The sequence below is a fragment of the Filicampus tigris genome, chromosome 18 (genome assembly GCF_054856515.1).
Source record: "Filicampus tigris isolate MCC_2025a chromosome 18, RoL_Ftig_1.0, whole genome shotgun sequence".
In the NCBI taxonomy this organism is placed as follows: Eukaryota; Metazoa; Chordata; class Actinopteri; order Syngnathiformes; family Syngnathidae; genus Filicampus; species Filicampus tigris.
Genome location: NC_141234.1, coordinates 2,206,023 through 2,226,856, shown reverse-complemented (window position 1 = coordinate 2,226,856; position 20,834 = coordinate 2,206,023). Strand labels below are relative to the sequence as shown.

The 20,834-nt window shown below is 44.8% G+C and overlaps 3 protein-coding genes across 4 annotated transcripts in view; 1 reads left to right on the top strand and 2 right to left on the bottom strand.

Moving 5' to 3' along the window:
- LOC147131927 (uncharacterized) overlaps window positions 1-11,276 on the bottom strand; it is a 19,282-nt gene extending 8,006 nt beyond the window's left edge. The window contains exons 1-20 of the mRNA XM_086015180.1: window positions 11,222-11,276; window positions 4,595-4,612; window positions 4,413-4,478; window positions 4,036-4,172; window positions 3,883-3,954; window positions 3,737-3,794; window positions 3,624-3,671; window positions 3,486-3,554; window positions 2,956-2,990; window positions 2,568-2,636; window positions 2,408-2,504; window positions 2,264-2,317; window positions 2,050-2,189; window positions 1,854-1,973; window positions 1,692-1,749; window positions 1,569-1,613; window positions 699-755; window positions 485-633; window positions 303-404; window positions 189-237 (exon numbers count right to left, since the gene is read on the bottom strand). Of these exons, the coding sequence (XP_085871306.1) occupies window positions 189-237; window positions 303-404; window positions 485-633; window positions 699-755; window positions 1,569-1,613; window positions 1,692-1,749; window positions 1,854-1,973; window positions 2,050-2,189; window positions 2,264-2,317; window positions 2,408-2,504; window positions 2,568-2,636; window positions 2,956-2,990; window positions 3,486-3,554; window positions 3,624-3,671; window positions 3,737-3,794; window positions 3,883-3,954; window positions 4,036-4,172; window positions 4,413-4,478; window positions 4,595-4,612; window positions 11,222-11,276 (1,498 nt within the window). The remainder of the gene's footprint in view (window positions 1-188; window positions 238-302; window positions 405-484; window positions 634-698; window positions 756-1,568; window positions 1,614-1,691; window positions 1,750-1,853; window positions 1,974-2,049; window positions 2,190-2,263; window positions 2,318-2,407; window positions 2,505-2,567; window positions 2,637-2,955; window positions 2,991-3,485; window positions 3,555-3,623; window positions 3,672-3,736; window positions 3,795-3,882; window positions 3,955-4,035; window positions 4,173-4,412; window positions 4,479-4,594; window positions 4,613-11,221) is intronic.
- On the bottom strand, window positions 10,134-17,296 carry fkbp9 (FKBP prolyl isomerase 9). Of its 2 annotated transcripts, none has more exons than XM_086014963.1 (9): window positions 15,747-17,296; window positions 14,988-15,133; window positions 14,587-14,776; window positions 13,972-14,117; window positions 13,703-13,892; window positions 12,517-12,852; window positions 11,922-12,067; window positions 11,535-11,698; window positions 10,134-11,455 (listed from the first exon to the last, which is right to left on the bottom strand). In XM_086014963.1, exons 1-9 carry the CDS (start codon window positions 15,947-15,949, stop codon window positions 11,276-11,278), a joined length of 1,701 nt encoding a protein of 566 aa, XP_085871089.1. In that variant the 5' UTR covers window positions 15,950-17,296; the 3' UTR covers window positions 10,134-11,275. The 2 variants fall into 2 exon arrangements, with proteins under 2 accessions (XP_085871089.1, XP_085871090.1); XM_086014964.1 differs by having other exon boundaries at window positions 16,927-17,295.
- On the top strand, window positions 16,354-20,834 carry crtap (cartilage associated protein). Its single transcript, XM_086014965.1, has 7 exons — window positions 16,354-17,365; window positions 17,899-18,048; window positions 18,130-18,301; window positions 19,390-19,518; window positions 19,588-19,733; window positions 19,820-19,903; window positions 20,682-20,834. The coding sequence occupies exons 1-7, from the start codon at window positions 16,916-16,918 to the stop codon at window positions 20,718-20,720; spliced, it is 1,170 nt and encodes a 389-aa protein (XP_085871091.1). The 5' UTR covers window positions 16,354-16,915; the 3' UTR covers window positions 20,721-20,834.

Below are 20,834 nucleotides of genomic sequence, written 5' to 3'. Positions count from 1 at the left end.
TTTCTGGGATTCATCATTCACTAAAAGAGCAGTACATGCAGAATTTTTTTTTAATTTTTTAAAAACATTTTAAAATCAGAAAATAAATGTACGCATGTAGAGTGCATAAATTGAGCCATCAAGTTGTCACAAATGGACAAATTACCACCCTAAAGCATGCGGTTTGGAATTTGAACATTTATATTCACCTTTGGAGTAACTGCAAGGTTCCTCGATGGGCCTATCCAACGTTATTTTCTGCGTAAAAGACAAGAGTTACTCGTGGACTTGTCATTCCGATTCCCAGGTTTGCTTTGTCATACCTGTATATACGAAACGCTATGAATACGTGCCGCCAGGCTTGCCAGGTCCAGTAAAGCCTCTGCGCCACAATTGGCCCTCAGCGAGCCGGGATGGAATCGGTCCTTTTGAGCGCAAACGCCAACACCGCAAATCAACATTGGGGTTCAACACCAAAACATTGTGGACGAGCGAAAGCGCTCACAAGAAACATGGCGACGTGTTCCCAGCTGAACGCGTGCGCGTAGCCCTCCTCGGCCGCCAGCCGCCTTCCACACAGCAGGCACAGCAGCGACTCGTAGGTGGCGCTGCGGGCGGCGGCGTGGGACTCGTGCGACACAATAAAATTGCGCCCTGCGATGGCAAAGGAGTTCAGCGGCCGCAGGGAAGGAAGAACGGCTCAGTGCGGCCTTACTCACCCAAAAGTGGATAGGGGTTGCATTTCTGGAGTCGGCTAAAGGTTTGGCACGGTGGCACTGAAAAGGTGCGACAATTAACACTTGCTAACGTCAGTGAGGTGACGCGTCGTCTAGTTAGGCTGGATTGAAATCAAGTGGCTGAGTGACGACATCGCTGCGCATTAAAGTGAAAGTCAACCCAAACATTTTTTTTTTTCCCCCCCAAGAATATGTTCTATGAAAGCCCACTAGTTGAAACAGGGCATTCTGATAAATATCGCGTTTGTGAAATAAGTGTTAATCCTCTCGTTTTCAGCCATCTCTGGGGGGCGGCCATTTTGTCTTCTGTTGACTGAAAATGACATCACAACTTCTCACAACGACCAATCACGGCTCAGCTTTAGAAAACAGGTCAGCCGCGATTGGCTGGTGTGATGTCATTTTCAGTCGACAAGGCAAAATGGCCGCCCCCAGAGATGGCTAAAAACGAGTGCATTTTGCTGCTTAATTTATATTCCACAAACGCAAAATTAATCAGAATGCCGTGTTTCAACCTGTGGGCCTGCTGGAAAAAATATTCTTGAAAAAAAATATGTTTGCGTTGACTTCCGCTTCAAGATAAGAGTAATGCAGCAGGCCAGGACCGGCGCGTGAAGTTGGAGTCAGAAACAATTGGCGCACAGATGTTGACAATGTGGTAACCTAAATCAGCTTTGCTGAAGCACATTTAGTCACGGCAACGTCCCGCTTTTGGACTTCTGACCTCTGCCCAATCATTTGCGTTTCGCCAATCCACTGAACGAATCATTACAGGTAAATATCCACCACCCCCCCATGCGCATGCACTCATGTTCAAATCGTCAGCAAGCAAGGCAGCAAGGGTTTGTTTACCGTTGCGTTTCAAGACAACGTGGTGGAGCGTCAGTCTGTCCATGACTGCGAAGACAGAACACAGAAAAGTAACTGGCGCCCACTGTTGCATTAGTTGCGATCCGTCCAGTTTGGGATACCAACCTTTCTGGTAACTTGGTGGATTGATGCTACTTAACACTGAGCAGGGCAAATCCATCACCTGGGAAAGGGATGGAGAAAAAAAAAATGTAAATCTCCTGAGAGAAGCTCAATGTCTTTTTTTTTTTTTTTAAACCCCCCCCAAAAAAATAAAGTCCTTTTCACCTTAAGAGACACCTGAGTGCAGCCTCTTTCCTTCTCCTCCGCCTCCAACTCTGACTGCAACAACTCCTGTCCCGGAACTTGTTGCCAACCAAACGGCAGTCGCCAGGGATTTAGATGCAACTAGGATCCCAATATTGAAACATTTGTTCATTTGTTGGAGAAAAGTGGAGAAAAGTAGCCGTGTGCAAAAGCTGACCAGTGTTTGCAGGAGGTGCCTGTGCGAGTTCAAGTGTTTTATCAGCAAGGCCTTTGGAAAAGCGTCCTGGCAAGCACAACAGACGCAAACGGCTTCGGCCGCGGCCTCCGAGCTGTGGCAGAACACCATCATGGACACACCTGCTTGACAAACGCAAACGACACTTGGCACACGGTGGGCGCGGCCCAAAGCGGGCGCTGAAAATGCTCGTCACCTGGCACGGAGCGCTGGTCCAGTCGATCGAATACATCCGTCTCCATCGTCGGACCTAACGGGACGTATTTTGAAAACGTTAAACCGAGCACCTTGAGAGCGACGACGTGACTCCCTCAGCAACTTTGATCAAACTTGTGCGCACTTTCAGCCGCCGCCGCCGCCTTGTGGTCGCCGTCTTTCATTACTCCCGTGTCAGATGAGGAGTTGGCGTTGCCGTGGCTGCAGATGCCGTTCGTCATCTGGAATTCAAAATCGTGTCATCCGACCATCCAGCCCGTCAACGTAACAACGTGTCGACGCACCATTTTGTGGCTCTCACTTTGCACGTGCTGGATATATTGCTCCGGCGTGTCCAACTGGATGTTGCAGTTCTGGAAATTACGCAGAATAGCACCAATTTTTTCCCCAAACAAGTGTCCCAAAATGGCCCCCTGATTCCACTGCACGCTACTTTCCAGACTTTCCGAGTGGTCAGGCGGATTGTGTACATAATTTGGCACATAATTTGGCATCCTTTCAGGTTACGTTGCTAAAAACGCTAACTATAGCATGCTCCACTTTGCTGCATGTCTCGTTTCGAACGACATGTGAACTGCTTCAGTTCAACCGAACGACCAATTGACCAAAGTGAGTACCGTGCAGTGGAAAAGCAAAAAGTCCCAAAAGATGAAAAATGTGTTTTTCCTTTACCTGACAATGTATTTTGTGTGACTTCTCAGAACCATCTACCAGAGAAGATAAAATCAATTCATGTTTTCATCCCCAGTGTTAGTTTGGCAGTGGCATAATATTGCCGACATCCCTTCAACCGGACCCTGAAAAGACTTCAGGGTACCAGGATCTTTGAAGCAAGCCACAGTATCAACTTTCTTGCGGGTGCCCAACATGAGTGCAATGACATTCTGCACGATTGGCCCATGCATGCATGCATAATACCCCACGTCGCTGCAAGTTCAAGCTTACATTTCACCTACGTAGGATTTCCTTCCTCTTTTGATCGAGAGCAAACCACACGGGACGCCTCTGCAGCTTCCGGTTTACAAAAACACCCACCGGCTGGATTTGAGGAGAAACTCACTCATGTGAAAACCAACTCCAAAAACATGCACCGTGAGCATCTGCGATTCGTCACCTCCCGCTTTGCGACGCCGAGGACTTTATTTACCATTCAGACCCAAAAACAAACTGCCATTCATCAGACTTTTTATGCATTTACTCACCCAGAAGGGGACAACTGTTTCGGGGCTCTTCTCGGTGCTCTTTATCCGTCACCGTCTTCGGCTTCACATCTAATCAGCAGCGAGACAAACGTGAAGCTCGAGCGAGTTCCGACTGATGCCGTTTCTGCGAACATTTACCTTCAAGCAGCGTGGGAAGCCTGACAAACGCACCGAGAGCGCGCATCACTGGGGGGGGGGGCGTATTCCGTCAGAACACCGCCCAAAAGCAATGACGGAGGCGGCTTACGTACCTTGGAAGTAGCTGAAGGATTCATACATGGACATAAGCGTGTAAGGCAAATTTAGTATCTAAACGGACGAGGGAAAGGATTCAATTGTCAGGCAATGCAAACGACTGAAGACTTCAAATGATTTTGGATTCACATCCGAGACAAACCTTCAGCGGTCCAACCTCGCTGACATGGTTGGCGTTTTTTGGCCCCCGTGGATTGATCGAATCGGCAAAGTTCTAAAAAAAAAAAACACAGACATGGAGGCCCTTTGCGCACAAAAAAAGGCGGGCCAATTTGAACAGGTACGTTCGACTTACGTAGTAGTTGCACGCGTGGCAACTGGAGGCGATGTGCTGCAATATGTTGTGGTCCAGCACGACTTCCTCGCAGACGTGGCACAGGTACAAAATTTTGCCGATTCCCTGACTAAAACAGACGGTCAGCAGTTGCAAACCTGGGGGAGGGGGGGGGAGCACTCGTGTTTAGCAATCCGTGCAGCAAATGCGGATGTAGTCCCCGCGGAGCGGCACAACTACAGCGGCGGGCCAAAGTGTTTGGCCCCCTTGATCTTTGGCCTCAATACTGATGAACAATTTTTAAAACTCGTCTAATCCAAAACAAGTCAAGAGGTTGCCGCTTTGGGGGCGACGGCAACACGGGGACTACACTTTTGTCAGCAAAGCATTTTTCAAACCTAAAAGGGGCTGTGGTATGGTCAGTTGGATACTTCTGTCCATAATAATGATGCGGGGCAGCTTGCCTGGAGACAAAACATGGAGTGAAGGGCGACAAGTTAAAAATCAAGAGTCAGGGAGGTCCCTTTTCTTCCGTCCCGAGTTTCAGGTATTGTCCCAAAAGATAAAAACGATGGCTTACCGGGAAGTGAGTGGCCCTCTGTGAAGTGCGGAAAAGGCAAAGTGGTCAGAATGTTCGTTTGAACGTGATTGGAGATGAGCCATAGCACCAGTTGTAATACGTTACCTGTCTCAAACAAAAAAAAAAAAAAAAAAAAAACGAAACAAGGGCAGGTTAGAGGGATGAGCAGTCCACATCAGAGCTTTTTTTTTTTAAACTGGAATGTCAACGCCAACCTTTTGATGCTCTTTTGAGGAGATGTGACGCTTAAACTTGGCAAATATTTTGAATTTGATGAGGCACACCTGCAACCCAAAAAAATGGCCACGTGTCAAGTTGCCTTGCATGAAAAGTACAAAATAGACTTCTTAAAATGTCGAGGCAGCGGGTGAAAAATATATATTTGACCTAAAATGAAAAAAAACATGTAATTGTAGGGGAGGAGTCACAGTATTAAGTATGCCAGCGCCACCATTTGGCACTTCTCCATTTGTCAAACCGCAAACGCATTACACAGCGGGTTTACATCGAGTTCAGAAATGTAAACAATAACATACATAAACACAATTAAACTCCAATTTAAAAAATAAAAAAAATATTTTTGTTTGTTAAGTGAAAGATACGCAAAATAATGTTTCAACTACAGTAAAAACAAAGTTACAAAATTTAAAAATGCAAGTAACAAAAGTACCCACCCAAAAAAATGTAATAAAAAAAATAAAGTTAGAGTACATTTAGCACAAAAATCAAAATTACAAGCCTCAACAAAAGTAACAAAATTATTTAAAAAAGAGCTCGGCTTTTGAATAAAATTCATTGTGTGGTCAGCCTGGATATTTACGGTAGGTATGTCAAGTATTCAGACCCCTTTGTGTCAATAAAGTTCTTTTTATTTCTCATGAATGAACACTCAGCACCAACTTTTGTTATTCCTTCTCGCATTGTCCACTCCCATCTGGTAATAAGTGTTCAAGGCCAGAGTGGGGAGGCAGATGTCACCCAAGTCCCCCGTCCTCCCAAAACAGGAAATGCTAGGAGATCAAGACCCAGTCTACACGTAGCCGGGGTTTTTGAAAACGCCGGATATAAGCCTGCGGCTAGCCCTATCATCCACAACGTCCCCGGAGTTTTTTCAGTGAAAACGCAAAACTCCGGCCGCAGTGGAGATCTGCGGCTATCTCCAGATATCTCCAGATATCGCCGGATCCGCGTTTTGGTGTGGGCGGCTACACCCGGAGATTTGCGTCGTCACCGTACGACAACAATGCTTTGACGTCACTTGCGCGACTTGTTTTCATTAGCGTCAACATGGATTCTCGCGGCGCTGTTTGCTTACTGATTTGTCCGATGCCTTTTTTATGTGTATTCCAGCGCAGGCGGGGAGTGGGGGGGGAGGATATACGGTTGTTAAAAAACTCCGGCTATGTGTAGACAAGGCCCAAGTCAAAAGCACCCAGAGATGCTTTGGAGACTTCCGCTCCCAAAAAGCTAAAGTTCTCCATTCATCATTAATTACATTAAGGCTTGAATTTATATGGGTGATTTTATGCTAGCCAATATGTTAACCAAATACTAATTAAGTGATCTTGTGTGTTGCACATTGACGTGAAAATGGCAATTGCACGTATACGGACATATCACGTACTCTGTTAAAGGGTTTTATATCAACACGCGTCACTTGTCATCTCAACCGAAAAGGCCTTGGGCTTGGGCAGACCAACTGGGGGGGAGAAGATCAAACCGACATTCTGACTAGAAATGGATGTTAGGATAACACTGTGAATTGCGAGCGCTGCAGATTAGACCGCGCCCCTTTTCTGGCGTCGCACGTTTCGGGGTGAGAGCGTTTGCGAGGATAGAAAATTGGCCCAAATCTGAAAACTTGGATGATTCCTGACTCCAGAGATAAAAAAAAAAAAAAAAGAAGAGAACAGACAAGCAAATTCACTTGACTTGTGAGTCTTTTATGCATATTGGATGTATCCTTGAAAGGATAAAACCAACACGCATTGAGTAGGTCGTTGTTTTGCGAATTGTTAATTGGGCTGATGCCCTGGTGATCTGCCGAACAATCCAACAGACTCTATAAAGTGAAAGCATAGATTTGTTTCTATATACATGTTGATCATTTGAATACTTATGCAAAGGACTCAGAACTGTGATACTTATTTGTGGAGATTTAGCGCTCAATTGTTTACACAATTTCAGTTGTCCTGATTTTTCCAGAAGTGTCCCATGCATGAGTCTCCCTCCCCAACGTCTGAATCTTGCCATAATGGCTCGGGTGTAACGCCGTGGCCTCGTCAGTCACAACGGCTGCAAATAGTGCCCGTGATTTCCATATTCACAGTTGTAAATAAACTGATTGAGGCTCCTCTTCTTTGTGTTACACTTCAAAACACATGCTGGACTTGTAATTAAAATGAAAAATTCTGCCTGCCCAGCTCTGGTCCTCAAGGGCCGCTGTCCTGTCCTGTTTGTTTGTTTGTGTTTGGTCTCTCTCTCTCTCTCTCTCCGTCTCACTCTCTCGTCTCTCCGTCTCTCCTCTCCTCCTCTCTCTCTCATCTCTCTCTCCTCTCTCTCTCTCTCTCTCTCTCTCTCTCTCATCTCTCAACTCTCTCTCTCCTCTCTCTCTCTCTCTCTCTCCTCTCTCTCTCTCTCTCTCCTCTCTCTCTCTCTCTCTCCTCTCTCTCTCTCCTCCTCTCTCTCTCTCTCTCTCTCTCTCTCTCTCTCTCTCTCGTCTCTCTCTCTCTCTCTCTCTCCTCTCTCTCTCTCTCTCCTCTCTCTCTCTCTCTCTCTCTCTCTCTCTCTGCTGCAACACAAATGACTCAATTGATCGTGCTCATCAGCAAGCTCTTGAATAAGCTTAATTGAAAAAGATCCTAATCATTTAATCAGGTGCGCTGCAGCAGCGAGTGATGGGAAACAGCCAGGACAGTAGCCCTTGAGGACCAAGTTGGACACCGCTGACGTAGATAGATCCCAATTGTATCCAGCATTATGGATTGATTGATTGATTTTCTGAGAATAATTCATAATCACGTTGCCTGTGAAAACCTGTCACCAATATTCCCAAGTTAGTAACGTTTTGGGGGCGTCCCTGGTGATGACGCTGCAGTAAGCAGGCAAGGAAGGCAAGAAGAAATTGTTCATTCACACAAGAAAAGTAGGGTTAGGCTAGAATAAAACACTAAGATACGAAGCCACAAAAAGATACCCAATGAAACAAACTGAACATCCCACAACAAATGGACCTGACACCGGACAAAAAATAAAAAAAATAAAATGCCAACAAAATAAATAAGGCGCACCTGCACAAGTGTTAACAAGTGTACATGTTTACACACAACGAACATGGGAACCGGTGTTATTTCACTTTTTTCTCACCGAGGAATAACAAAACACACAAGGAGCAAATTGGTGGATAGTTAGAAATCATCTTCCTCGAACTTATTAAGTCAACCTGTCTTGTAGTCTCCACAATCAAACACATTCGTAATATTCTTGTCGAGTCGTGAGAATATGGGTGCACTTACTGACAAGCTAGACCGTCGCTGCATTTGCTGGCTTCGAAATACATTTCGAAAAACGAGGACATTGGGGGGAAAAAATAAATAAAACAAATAAGAAAAAGGTTACATACTTATTTTGTGACAAACTGTACAGGGAAGAAGTAAGAAGAAGTGAATATGTGAAGATGGCTCTGTCGAATTGAATGTAATAGAGGACAAAATGGCTCTTGACAAAATGCGCGGCAGTTAGAATTGATCTGTTCACAGCCTGAACTCTCGCGTGGGGGCGCTTAATAAACAGAAAATAAGCTGTTCCACGCCCCAGTCCCCCGCCGAGGGCGGGGCATATTTATGGTCATTTTATTGGTGAAGATAGGTGTTTGTGATATCATGCTTCCGTGTGGTAAATATTAATGAAAAAAAATCACCCAAAAAAAATCCATCCATTAAAAAGATCGAAAAAAACAAGAGGATCTGGCCGGAGGGTAGCGCACTGTCAGACAGGAAGTGGTGGGATATGATTCAAAATAAAGGTCAATCACGTGCACTGTCAGACAGGAAGTGCTGGTGCTGGCATAGATTTGAAAGTAAACGTGATTACATTTGCAGATTAACGTGGAAAACGCGCATTAACGGCGCTTACTAATGGCATTTTTTTCCCTGTTTTGTGACGACCGGGCAGCGTGACAGTAACGTGATCATGTTTAAAACGAAACTTTTCAAACTTATCTCGTAAAAGAAACATTCTAAAGTAGTACTAACAGACAACAAGAAATGGCCAGGGTTTCCAAATCGGAATTACACAGGCATCCCGGCTGAAAATGTCACTCTAAAAGACAGAAAGAGATAGAAAACCGTCATTAGTAACGACCAAAAAAAAAATGGACAGCTGACATTGAAATGATGGGAGCCCAAACTTCTTAGTCACGAGTCCAGCTTTGAACACAATGATGGCATAATGTTACATATTCAAAATATTTGGCGCTTACTGGTAAACCTAGGAAGGGGTCACACAACATAAATGTCCGCAACATATATGGTCTTTTCCCTGTGTAAAGATACTCAATTACAGTAGGCACTCAATTAAAGTAAGACAAAGACATCATTATGTATCCACGTAACACATATATTCTGCATTATATCTGCATCATACTTAGACTCTTATTAAGTCTTGTTATTTCATTATTATCAGATGTAATGTTTCATCATATTCAGGGTAGAAGTAGGCAGTGTGATTACTGAAATAAAATGATATACTACGAATGTTTTAACCTAACCGAGGTCGGGATGACTGGACTAAATAAGGGAGTGAGACAAAGGAAAGGGACAGGGGATGTGGTTAGGCAAACAAACATCAGGCTATAATCAAATGAAATCACATGTTGTGTTAATGCTGAGCTATCTTGTGTCGATTGTAATGCTGTTAACATTGTGATTCTCAATATAAGGATCAGGTAAGAAGGGAACGACAGAGATCTGAACCAGATTGCTGTCGTTCGTCTCTCCTGGCCAGTAAAACTCATCCTTGGGTGTCCGTGTGGTTTTGTCTTCATATTTCTGACTCGCTTTGATAAGACTCCAGTCACACTGGAGGCGGGTTTCTCCTCTAACAAGAACACACCATTTTTTTCACCTGTGATTGGGCTATCTGCTGAATGAAGTCAAAGCAAGTCTTTCCTATCTGCAATTGAAAAAAAAAAAAAAGTAGAAATTGGGGCCCTCAGGTCCACATAGGAATGTAAACATCCCAGCACTTTAATCATAGAGGTATTAAGCTCAGAGCACAAGTTCAATTTTGTATTATGAAAATTAACAGACTTAGGCAGCAAATGATACATTATTACCTATTTCTTTTGCTTTTTAACCTGCCCCCGTTGGTGCAAAGTGTCAAGTTCCATCTTTTCTCACGAGACAAAGTGTTATGACAACTTCTCGATGGTTAACAAGGGATTTCTCACCGAGGCAACCTTTAAGGAAGAATCGGACACTTTATCCCGTGTAGCTGCTGGATAAAATACTACTACCAAGAATAATTAACAAAAGACACATTTAGTCTCACGGATACTTTATTTTTCAAACGAATCTCTTTTTTTTTTTCCCACACATTTCCTTATTCACATTACTAATAGTGGCATAAAAGTAATTTGCACTCCGTGACTCTAGGAGAAGCCCTTGCGCACACATTCGACCACCACTTTGACCTTTTTTGTTCATCTTCTCAGAAGGTTTTGGTTTTCAAATTTGCAAAATGACATTTTCTTTTCATATTCTATCCTTGAATTACACCTTTCTTTCTTTCTTTTGACCTCAGATGTTGTATTTATTCTAGCAATATTATGACTTTGTTCTAAAAATATAAAAACAACAACAACAACAACAAAACTCACACAAAACACACAAGTCATCCGTCATTGCACCTATTGCATGTTTGGTTCAAGTGGCCCACATGTGCCCGGCCGGGTGGGCGCCCTCAACGCAGAGAAAAGGGACCCCCTCAGAACCTAAGACTCCATATAACAATGAACTACTTTCCTATTGTCATTCATTCACAGCACACACACACATGAATAATAAAAACTGACACGATTAAAACAAACAGAAATCCAACGACAAGTCCAGATGACTTCCATGGCAGCACTAAACCAAAAGATGAATGGAGTGATTTTGTTGCTCTTCAGCTCGGTTTGATACTTCCAACTAACATTTCATCTAAACATGAATGAATGATGTTGTTATGCCAGTATCGTAAATGTGAGTAAAGCTTTGGTTCTGGCTTCTGGTTGAAGGAACAATTTAGGTCTTCAAAAGTACACGTTATTTCTGTGGCTGCATTTCAAAGTTCAAAGTTACTTTTGCTTGCAGGGACTCAAAGGTTGACGAAAACCAAAGTAGCCATTACCCCGGAACTTGAAGAGGCTCGGTTGTCACACACACACACTGGAGCACTTTTTGTACACATAAAACGAAGTCTAAAACCAACAGTTATTTGTTGGAGGAGATTGTTCTCATGAATTTAGTATGGTCTTCGGAGGACTCAAAATGATCCTCGATAGAGAAAACTTCTCCACCCTCATGTAACATCTCATTCGAGCATCTTGCTCGTCTTTAAAAAAAAAAATACAAAATTAAACGCTACCCTCCCCGAAACCCTTCGGCTCCCCGACCATCTCCCCGCCGTCTCCGAGACCCATCATAGCTCATCATGCGAGGCGGCTTCGTCGGCTTTGAGCCGAAATTCAGCGGCGGTGATTTTGCCGTCGCTGTTGCGGTCCTGGTTATTGAACATGTTGTCGATGATGCGCTGCGCGTCGAAACCGGGCGCCAGGCGACCTCTGCCTTCGCTCACCTGCTGCAGGATGTACTTGCGGAACTGTTTCGACAAAAGAGCAATCAACAAACGCAAAAAAATCTTGGCGTCGAAACAAAATGGCCGCCTTTGGGCTACGTACCTCGGACAGTTCCACCTGCTCGTTCTTGTCGGTGTCCATTTCGGTGAAAAGGTCCCCACTAACCTCCTGGTTCCAGATGAACATGTAGCCTTCAGGGAGTCCTTCCTCCATTTCCATCAGCTCGATGTCGAATACCAGAACCGCGCTGCCCGGAACCTCGTCAACTAGAGGCAAGTTTACACTTATCTTAGCTTTAGCTTATGTGCATGTGTCTCCACAGACGCAATCGGAACTATCAAATCCAGGAAGCTTGATGTTCCCAGAAATGAAACGCCGGATTGGATACCTTTGCCTCTGGGGACATTTTAGTCACCGGAATTGCATTTTGGTCACCGCAGCTATACACACAATGTGCACTTTTTGTGTGTGTGTGTGTGTGTAACTCACCAACTCCTTCTTCTCCGTAGCCGAGGTGCGGCGGGACAACGAGATGCCTCTGCTCGCCCACGCACATTCCCAGCAGCCCAGCTTCCATCCCGGGGACCACTTGATTGGCGCCCAGTACGATGTTGTACGTCTTCCCGTAATTGTACCTTACATCACAGACAGAGAAACGCACGATAGGTTTATACCAGACCACCATTACACGATTGGCAATACTGCGTTTGTGGGATAAGTGTTAATGCACTCGTTTTGAAGCCATCTCCGGGGGCGGCCATTTTGTCTTCTGTCGACTGAAAACGACATTACACCTGCTCACAACGACCAGTCACGGCTCAGATTCAGAAAACAGGTCAGCCGCGATTGGTCGTTGTGAGAAGTTGTGATGTCATTTTCAGGCGACAGAAGACAAAATGGCCGCCGTCAGAGATGGCTAAAAACAAGTGCATTTTGCTGCTTAACTCATAGTCCACGAACGCAATATTCATCAGAGTGCGTTTTTTTAACTAGAGGGTCTGCTGGGAACATATTCTTGAAAAAAATATGTTTGGGTTGATCTTCCTCAGCCTTGGCACATCCTCTTCCCTGCGGAATCACTCACGTGGAATCGATGAGGCTTCCATCCATGAGCGTGGCGTTGTAGTGATACTTGACAAAGTCGCCCTTCTTGCTCAGCTTGTCGCAAGTGTCCGGCTTGCTGGTGACCGTCATGGCGGCGGTGTCCGACGGGTTGTGGAAGTCAATGATGTGCACGTCGAAAACCAGCACGGCCGAGCCGGGGATCTTGTGGCCGGTGCCCTCCTCGCCGTAGGCCAGGTGCGGCGGGATGGTGACGGTGCGCCGCTCGCCCATGCACACGCCGATCAGTCCCTCGTCCATGCCGGCGATCACGTAGCCGCGACCCACGTAGGTGTCGTACGTGCGGTTACGAGAGTAGCTGCAGGGGCAAAAAAAAAATAATAATTCAAATATTTAACATTGACTTCAAGTATTGGGACAAACATTTTTTGCTATTCATGGGCCAGAGACAGTCTTTATTCGCCACAAATAGTGACCACATGCATTTTGAACAACCAGATAGCTTTGCTTTTGCAAAGTCTCCTTGGCTGAATGCTAACAAACAATGCAAAACACCATTTATATACTAACAGTTAGCATCAATAGTCATGGTTTAGTTTGAGAAACTGATTATTCGAACACTGCAGCAGCACATTTAGCCAAATAATATGACAATACACACAGGCATGTATTCTGTTTCCTCTTCGAAAAATCACTAATATTACAGCATCTTTTCGAGTCACAGCAGTAGTAGAAGTAGTACCGGTACATTTTTTGTTTGCATCTGTATGACTGCATTATACTGCCTCCTGGTGGCCAAGACGGGCACACCAGAAGGAGCGCACAACGAATGGGATTTTTATTATTTGTATTCTATTTTATTATATTACTCTGTTACTCTCACTTTTTCCCTTTAAAAAAAAACAAGCATTTTTTTGGTCACATTTGTGTAAGAAAATCTCATGTTTGAGGAAAGCTATCATTTAAATGTACAATGTACCATATAAATTTTCCTGAATAAATGCATTTTTGATAACTTTTGTGGGCAACTATGGTGTTTGAAAAGGCAACAATTTCACATTTAAATTTGAAACCAACACTTGATCAAATTCCCAATTTTTTGTGGCAAAATGAAATGTTTTTGTGACCTAGCTTGTCTTGACTATAGAGAGGACTGCTGCCACCTTGTGGCTGGCAGGGGAAATGCACCCATCTCAGCTGTGACTCACCTGGAGTCGAAGAAGGTGCCGTCCAAGAGGCTTCCGTTGTAGTGGTAGCGCACAAAGTCTCCCGCCACTGACTTGCGGGGGCACGGCTCGGGCACCTGGCGGTTGGTGACGGTGATGCCGTCCCTGGGGTTGTGCAGATCCAGCAGGACCACGTCGAACACCAGGGAGGCCTGACCCGGGATGTCGCTACCTGGAGGGCGGCAACTTGCACGTTTGTTTCAGCGGGATACAGGCACGAAAAAAAAAAAAGTCGCTTTGTTTTTGCTCACCGTCTCCGTTATCGCCGTATCCCAGCGACGGCGGCATGGTGATGATGCGCCTCTCGCCCACGCACATCCCCAGCAGGCCCTGATCCATGCCGGCGATCAGCCAGCCGATGCCCACGTAAGTGTCGTACGTCCGCATGCGGGTGTGGCTGGCGGGACAGCGGCGGTTGCATGGTTTTGGCAACTTATTTCTTATATACAAGTATCGGTTGTACATTATGCGGTTAATACAAATACATAATGGCATATTATATTTGCCTGAACACCATTAATTCAGCATATACTAATACGTTTATAGCGCTATTGTGGTTATGCAGTTCGGCAAAGCATCTGAAACAGACACTACACGCCTTTGCTTGAACAAAAGGCCCAGAGTGGCCCAACTGGAGTACCGTGAAAATTCATGGTGCGCCACTAGGGGGCGCAATTTAGCCGCAAGAATGCTGTATTCTTAGATGCCTTCATACTCTGCTTTTAGTTATATTGACATTGTTAAAGGTTACATTTATATTTGATCTGAATGCAAATTTGAAACGAAGCTGTCCTTCGAAAAGACAATTTTCCTGGTTTCATAATATTTAAAATCCACACATAGCCAGAACTTTGCATGTACAATACCTGGAGTCAAAAAGCGTCCCGTCTAGCAAGGTGCCGTTGTAATGGTAGCGCACAAAGTCGGAAACCTCCACCTTGCGGGAGCAGACGGCGGGGGTGTGGTAGGTTTTGATCTGCACGCCGTCCTGAGGGTTCCACACGTCCAGCAGCAACACATCAAAATGAAGGATGGCGTCCGCCGGGATGATGTCGCCTGAAAGACACGCAAACGCAAATCCGTACGTGAAATCCCAATGCTGGCCATGAAGCCTTAAGACCTGAAACCATCATTTTTAAACCCTGACTACCAAGAGGACTTTGAAAAAAAAAAAATCACATATTAAATCACAATAATGCGGGGGAAAAAAAAAAAAAAAAAAAAATCAATGAAAGTCATTATAATACTGCATACAAATCAAACGCACCGTATCCCTTCTTGCCGTAGGCGAGTTGCGGCGGGATTTTAACCAGCCGCCTCTCGTTGATGCACATGCCCACCAGAGCTTTGTCCATGCCCTGGATCAGCTGGCCCTTGCCCACGAACACGTTGTAGGTGCTGCTCCGGTCGTAACTGGAACACAAAAAGACAGTCGCTTTAGTCAAGGCGAAATGAACGTGAACCACTTTGTGTTCACATTAGCAAAACCAGTTCAAGACCACATTGGAGTGTTGCAAAACAGGATTCGATTTTAGCTTTCACACCGAGTCCAATCAAAAGAGGAGTCACGTTTTTCTCCAAGTCCACTTTGGGTCTGAATCAGGTGATGCAGGGCAAAGAGAACCTGAACCACTTTTGTTCACATTAAGCAAACCAAATTGAGAGCACAAAGAGTTACAAAGAGCATTCAATTTGTTTGAACAAGTTCAGTCGATTTTGTCTCGTGTCCTCTTTGGGGATGAATGGACCCCAGGCAGTGCAGGGAAAAATGGGCCTGAATCACATTATGTTCACATTGTTGAACTGACCACTCAGAAAGTGTTCTCAATAAAAGTATACATTTATTCCATGTTCTGCATTCATTCTTTTTTCAAGTACTATTTGGGTTCGGCAGGGTTCTTTATGAACATGTGCGACCCCTGCACAGCTCAGACATGTTGCCTGCGTGGCTCTCGGTACCAATCCATAAGCCGAAAGAAATTCTCACAGTGTAGCAACTGCGCGTGCGTGCATGCGGGAGGCTCACCTGGAGTCGAACTTCTTGCCGTTCGGGAACATGCCAATGTAATGGTACCGGACGTAGTCACCCACTTTGACGGCGCGCGCGCACTTTTCTGGCACGAAAGTCTTCTCGATCACGATGTCGTCGAACGAAGCCAGGGGCGCGCTGCATGCAGCCAGCGCCACCAGAACCGCCAGACACCCGAACCGGTGAATGCATCGCTGCATTTTTGTTGTGCGTATGAATCGACTTTGAGCAGATGGTGGAACGTCCTTATTCTGTCCTGTCCTTATTTCCTTCCTTACCCGGGTGGTTTCCTTGCAGTCTACGCCGAGTTGGACCAAAGTTCTGCCTTCCCGGTCCCTGCCTACTCTTTAAGGACCCGCAGTCAAGTTAGACCATACAAATGCAACATCCGGTTCAGTGCACAAAATAAAAGCTTACAGTGTCAATTGTAACAGCTTTCTGCTGAATGCAACGTATTAAAATTCATAAATTGGCGTAAAGCAGTTGTATTGTGAGCCACAAACGAACAAAAAGCAACGCTTAGATTAGTTTGGTGTGATTTTATTTGGACTAGTTCCGTGTTTAGCCTAGCATAGTCTACTACAACTTGACGCATCCCCAGGCTTGAATGGGACAACTTTTTGTTCAGGGTACCACGTATCGCACATGCGCAGTGGATCCTCGGCAAACTGTCAACGTGGTAGGGGTCTCCACGTACCCACGCAGTGACTCACGCACGTACGTAGCATCCCACTTCCGTGTTTACGACTCGATTAACTAAACTAAACGACACTGTAATTATTTTAAAGTAGAAAACTGCGTGTTTAGGTGGTTTAACTCGTGTCAAAGTAAGTTTTGGGGCTGTTTTGGAACTTTTGGGACGGGAAAGAGCGGGGAGGAATGTCTCTACGTGGCAGTGGGAGGGACACCTCACCGGGGTGCCCTCGAGTACCAACATGTCGGCCCTTTTTTAAAAACTGAAACCTCCTTCAAAAACAAACACAACTTGAGTAATACCCTCTTGTTTTGTTTGGCTGTTAATGGTGCTCCTACATAATAATAATTAAAAAAAAAAAAAAAAAAAAAGTTGTGATTTGGGAGGAGCAGCTCCAGGACCCTCGACTCCTCCTCAGAACCTCGGTCCGGCTACGTGTGTCGAGTTGGGTCGGCCGTCCCAAACAAACAACATGGCACCCACCGTGCTGTCGCTTCTGCTGCTCATCTTCGGCCTTGCTTCGGTCCGCTGCCAGTACGAGAAGTACAGCTTCCGAAGCTTCCCCCGCAGCGAGCTCATGCCGCTGGAGTCGGCCTACAAGTACGCGCTGGACCAGTACACGGAGGAGAAATGGGCGGACACGGTGGAGTACATCGAAGTGTCCCTGCGCCTCTACCGGCTGCTGCGGGACAGCGAGGCCTTCTGCAACCTCAACTGCAGCTCGGTGCGCCGGGAAGACGAGAGCAGGTTCGCGGAGTTCCCCGAGCTGCGAGCCTTCGGCAACGTGCTCCAGAGGGCCCAGTGCCTGAAGCGATGCAAGCACGGGCTGCCCGCCTTCAGGCAGTCCATGCCCAGCCGGGAGACCCTGGACGAGTTCGAGAGGAGGGAGCCCTACCGCTACTTGCAGTACGCGTACTTCAAGGTGAGACCAGATGAGGAGTGCAACAAAGTCGTTTATTTTGATTGTCTCACAGAAATGAACCAACACCACTTTTTAAAAAAATTTTTTTAGAACAAGTACAAATACTTGAGTTGAATTACTTTTATTTTTTTAGGTTTCATGGTGGACGATTATCTGCTAGCATGTCTGCCTCACAGTACAGAGGTTCACGTTTTGAATCTGGGCTCTGACCTTTTTTGCGTGAAGTGTATAATAAGGTTAATTAATTTGCATGCTAACAGCACATGGGTGTGGAGGATGCCATCATTTTCCAGGACCACACCTCGAGACGCAAGGTAGTACTCTCCACAATGGCCAACGCCCTCTTTAAACGGCATCAGGCCTGGTTTCTTGACACTTTTCCACGCGTCCGATGACAGACGCGTTCATACGATAAATATCTCAACCCAATTTGGTGTCAGCGGGGTCACATTATTTTCTAACCCCGAGTCCCTCCCCAAAACGTCTGCCTCAAACTTGAATATCCAACTTGTTGCGGGTTGTTTTTCAATCAGACCGACAGGCTGGCTAAGGCCGTGTCGGCCGCCCACACCTTCCTGCTCAAGCATCCCAACGACGAAATGATGCAAAAGAACATGGCCTACTACAGGAGCCTGCCCGGGGCCGAGGAGCACCTCAAAGACCTGGAGACCAAATCCTACGAGGTATCACCCCCGATGTCTTTAACCTCATCCGCTTTTCCTTGGCATCCCAAATAAACGGATTGTTGTTGTTTTTTCTTTCAGATGCTGTTTATTCGGGCCGTGCGGGCGTACAACGGCGATAATTTCCGCACGTCGGTGTCCGACATGGAGTTGGCCCTGCGAGACTTCTTTAAGGTCTACGACGAGTGCCTGGCCGCCTCCGAGGGTCCCAGGGACGTCAAGGAATTCAAAGACTTCTACCTTAACATAGCCGGTCAGTGCATTGGAGACGCCATATGGTTTCTTCCACTATCCCAATACTTTTGGTTGGCGCTTTTGAATTGAGTGCAAAATTGTCCACAAGGCTCATTGGACTCAAGACAGGTTGCCCAAGATTTCTCAAGATGTCACCTCAAACGCTGCGTGACGTAATCAATCACACCCACATGTTGTGGTCTTGCCCTTTCTACAAAGCTTTTTGGGCGGAGGTTTTTTTTGTACAGTTTCGAATTGATGTGGTTCGCTGGTCCAACTGGATCCTGTGGTTGCACGAGCTGCAACATCTTTGAGCGGCACTAAAAAGGATCTAAAGATAATGAAGACATAAGTGCCCTTGTTAATTTTTTGGCAAGGCAGCTGATCCTGTTTGGATGGGAAAAAAAAAAAAAACATCCAGACTTTCAACGTGCACGTGCAGAGGTGGCTTTTGACGACACTTCTTAAACAGTTCAAGAGAGTCAATCGATTTTTTTTTTTTTTTTTTTTCTCAAGCCTTCAAAAGTGCAGGCGGGTGTTCCAATATTTTAGCGGACACTTTGCGTTTGTTGTCTCCACAGAGCAATAATTGGAGTGTTAAAATATTGGGGTCAAATCTTTCAGAGTTTATTTCAATCCCCAAAGTGTATTTTTAACACTGTCTGGTTTAAATGGAAGTTGGTGTTGGAGTTATTTGACAGAGTTTAGCGTTAACCAACTCTGCATCGAGTCACATCACTCGGCGAGGAGAGAATTCTCTCCATGTCCTGTCATGTAGTGGTTTCACACTTAGGGTGAAGTGAGGATAATCAATTCACCTAAAGCTAATTTGTGTAATGGGTGTTCTTGCAATGGAAAAAAAAAAAAAAGAAATATATTGAACACTTCTGGGAGTGAAACTAACACTAACCAGGTTGTTAAATATATCGCAGCAGTGTTACCACTTTACTCCTATTAGGTTGTTCAGTAACTCTGGTACAGTGTAAAATGGTTAGCTATTTGTAAAATGTTCATTCACCTCTGTAGCGTGTGGAGCTATATAAACCGGGAAAAAGTGTTGAAATTGACTCTGTGGGAGTCATTTTAACACTCAACTTTTTGCTGCAGATCACTACACGGAGGTGCTGGAGAGAAAAGTGCAGTGCGAGAGCGACCTGACGCCCGTGGTGGGCGGCTTCGTGGTGGACAAGTTTGTGGCCACCATGTACCACTACTTGCAGTTTGCCTACTACAAGCGTGAGTTGCCCGCGTCGGCCGTGGCGCTCGATGACATCGGCGCTGAAGCCTCCGTTTTTGCGCCGGCAGTGAAGGATCTGAAGAACGCGGTGCCGTGCGCCACCAGCTACCTGCTCTTCGACCCCGCCGACGAGGTGATGAACAACAACGTGGCCTACTATAAGTTCCACAAGGACAAGTGGGAGCTCACCGACGACGACTTCCTACCCAGAGCGGTCCGTCGCGCACATAATTACCATAGTTATTGTTATTGCACAACAGCAAAAAGAGCAACATTTGTGACATCGGGTGTGTTTTGTAGGAGGCGGTGCGCTACTACAACCAGACCACCATGCAGACGGAGATGTTGGACCTCTCCAGAAAGCATCTAGCCAGTGATGATGAGGTGACTTTTTTTATTTTATTTTTTTTAAATCCTTGAGAGGTTGCAATCTCAAACATGTCCAGCAGGTCGCAGCAAAGCACAGCTCACGTCAAACCAGGCTCAGGTCATTATTATTACAGTAGGTCTGTTTATATAGAAACATCCTACGAATAAAAAAATAATTAACCCTCCAAAATATGTTGATATTATTTATACCGTGATTTTTTTGTTTTTATTATTACTATTATTAATATTATTGATAATACATTGTTTATTAATATAAAAGATTAATACAAACTATTTAATCAAATATAATACGCAGCTATTATTTATGTAGGGTCTTTAGAAATATTTTTTTAATCTTACCATTATTTTCAATAATATTTCTCAAATTCTGATGGGTTGAAACGCACAATCCGCTATTATTTTTGAATAATATAAAAATCTTGTTAAATTAATAATTATAATTTAATAAGAAATATTTTTTGCTTGTAGGCATTATTTGTATTATTGATACAAATTTAATATTCTAAAATAAAAAGAAATGAATTAAAACAAATAACCAGCTATTATTTGTATTATTTAGTGTAATAAGAACATTTTATTTCTGCTTACCATAATTATTATTTTTGTGCTAGGAGCAACTAAACTTCCATTTCAGGGCTTGAATTATTATATTTTGTATTATAATATTATTTATTAATTATGAGAACTGTAGACATGCTTGATATGAATATCCTGTCTACAAATATGTCCTGAATTCTGTCTAATTGTCTGTATCTTTGTGTGTTATCCACAGGGTGAGGTGGTGGAATTTATAGATGAGTTTCTGGATTAGCAAAATTAACCCTGAAACACAAACACACGCACACACACACACACACAGGCCAGCATTTATTTATTGAACTTTGTTGTTACAAAAGAATATTGTCCATCCTCATTTCATTTTACG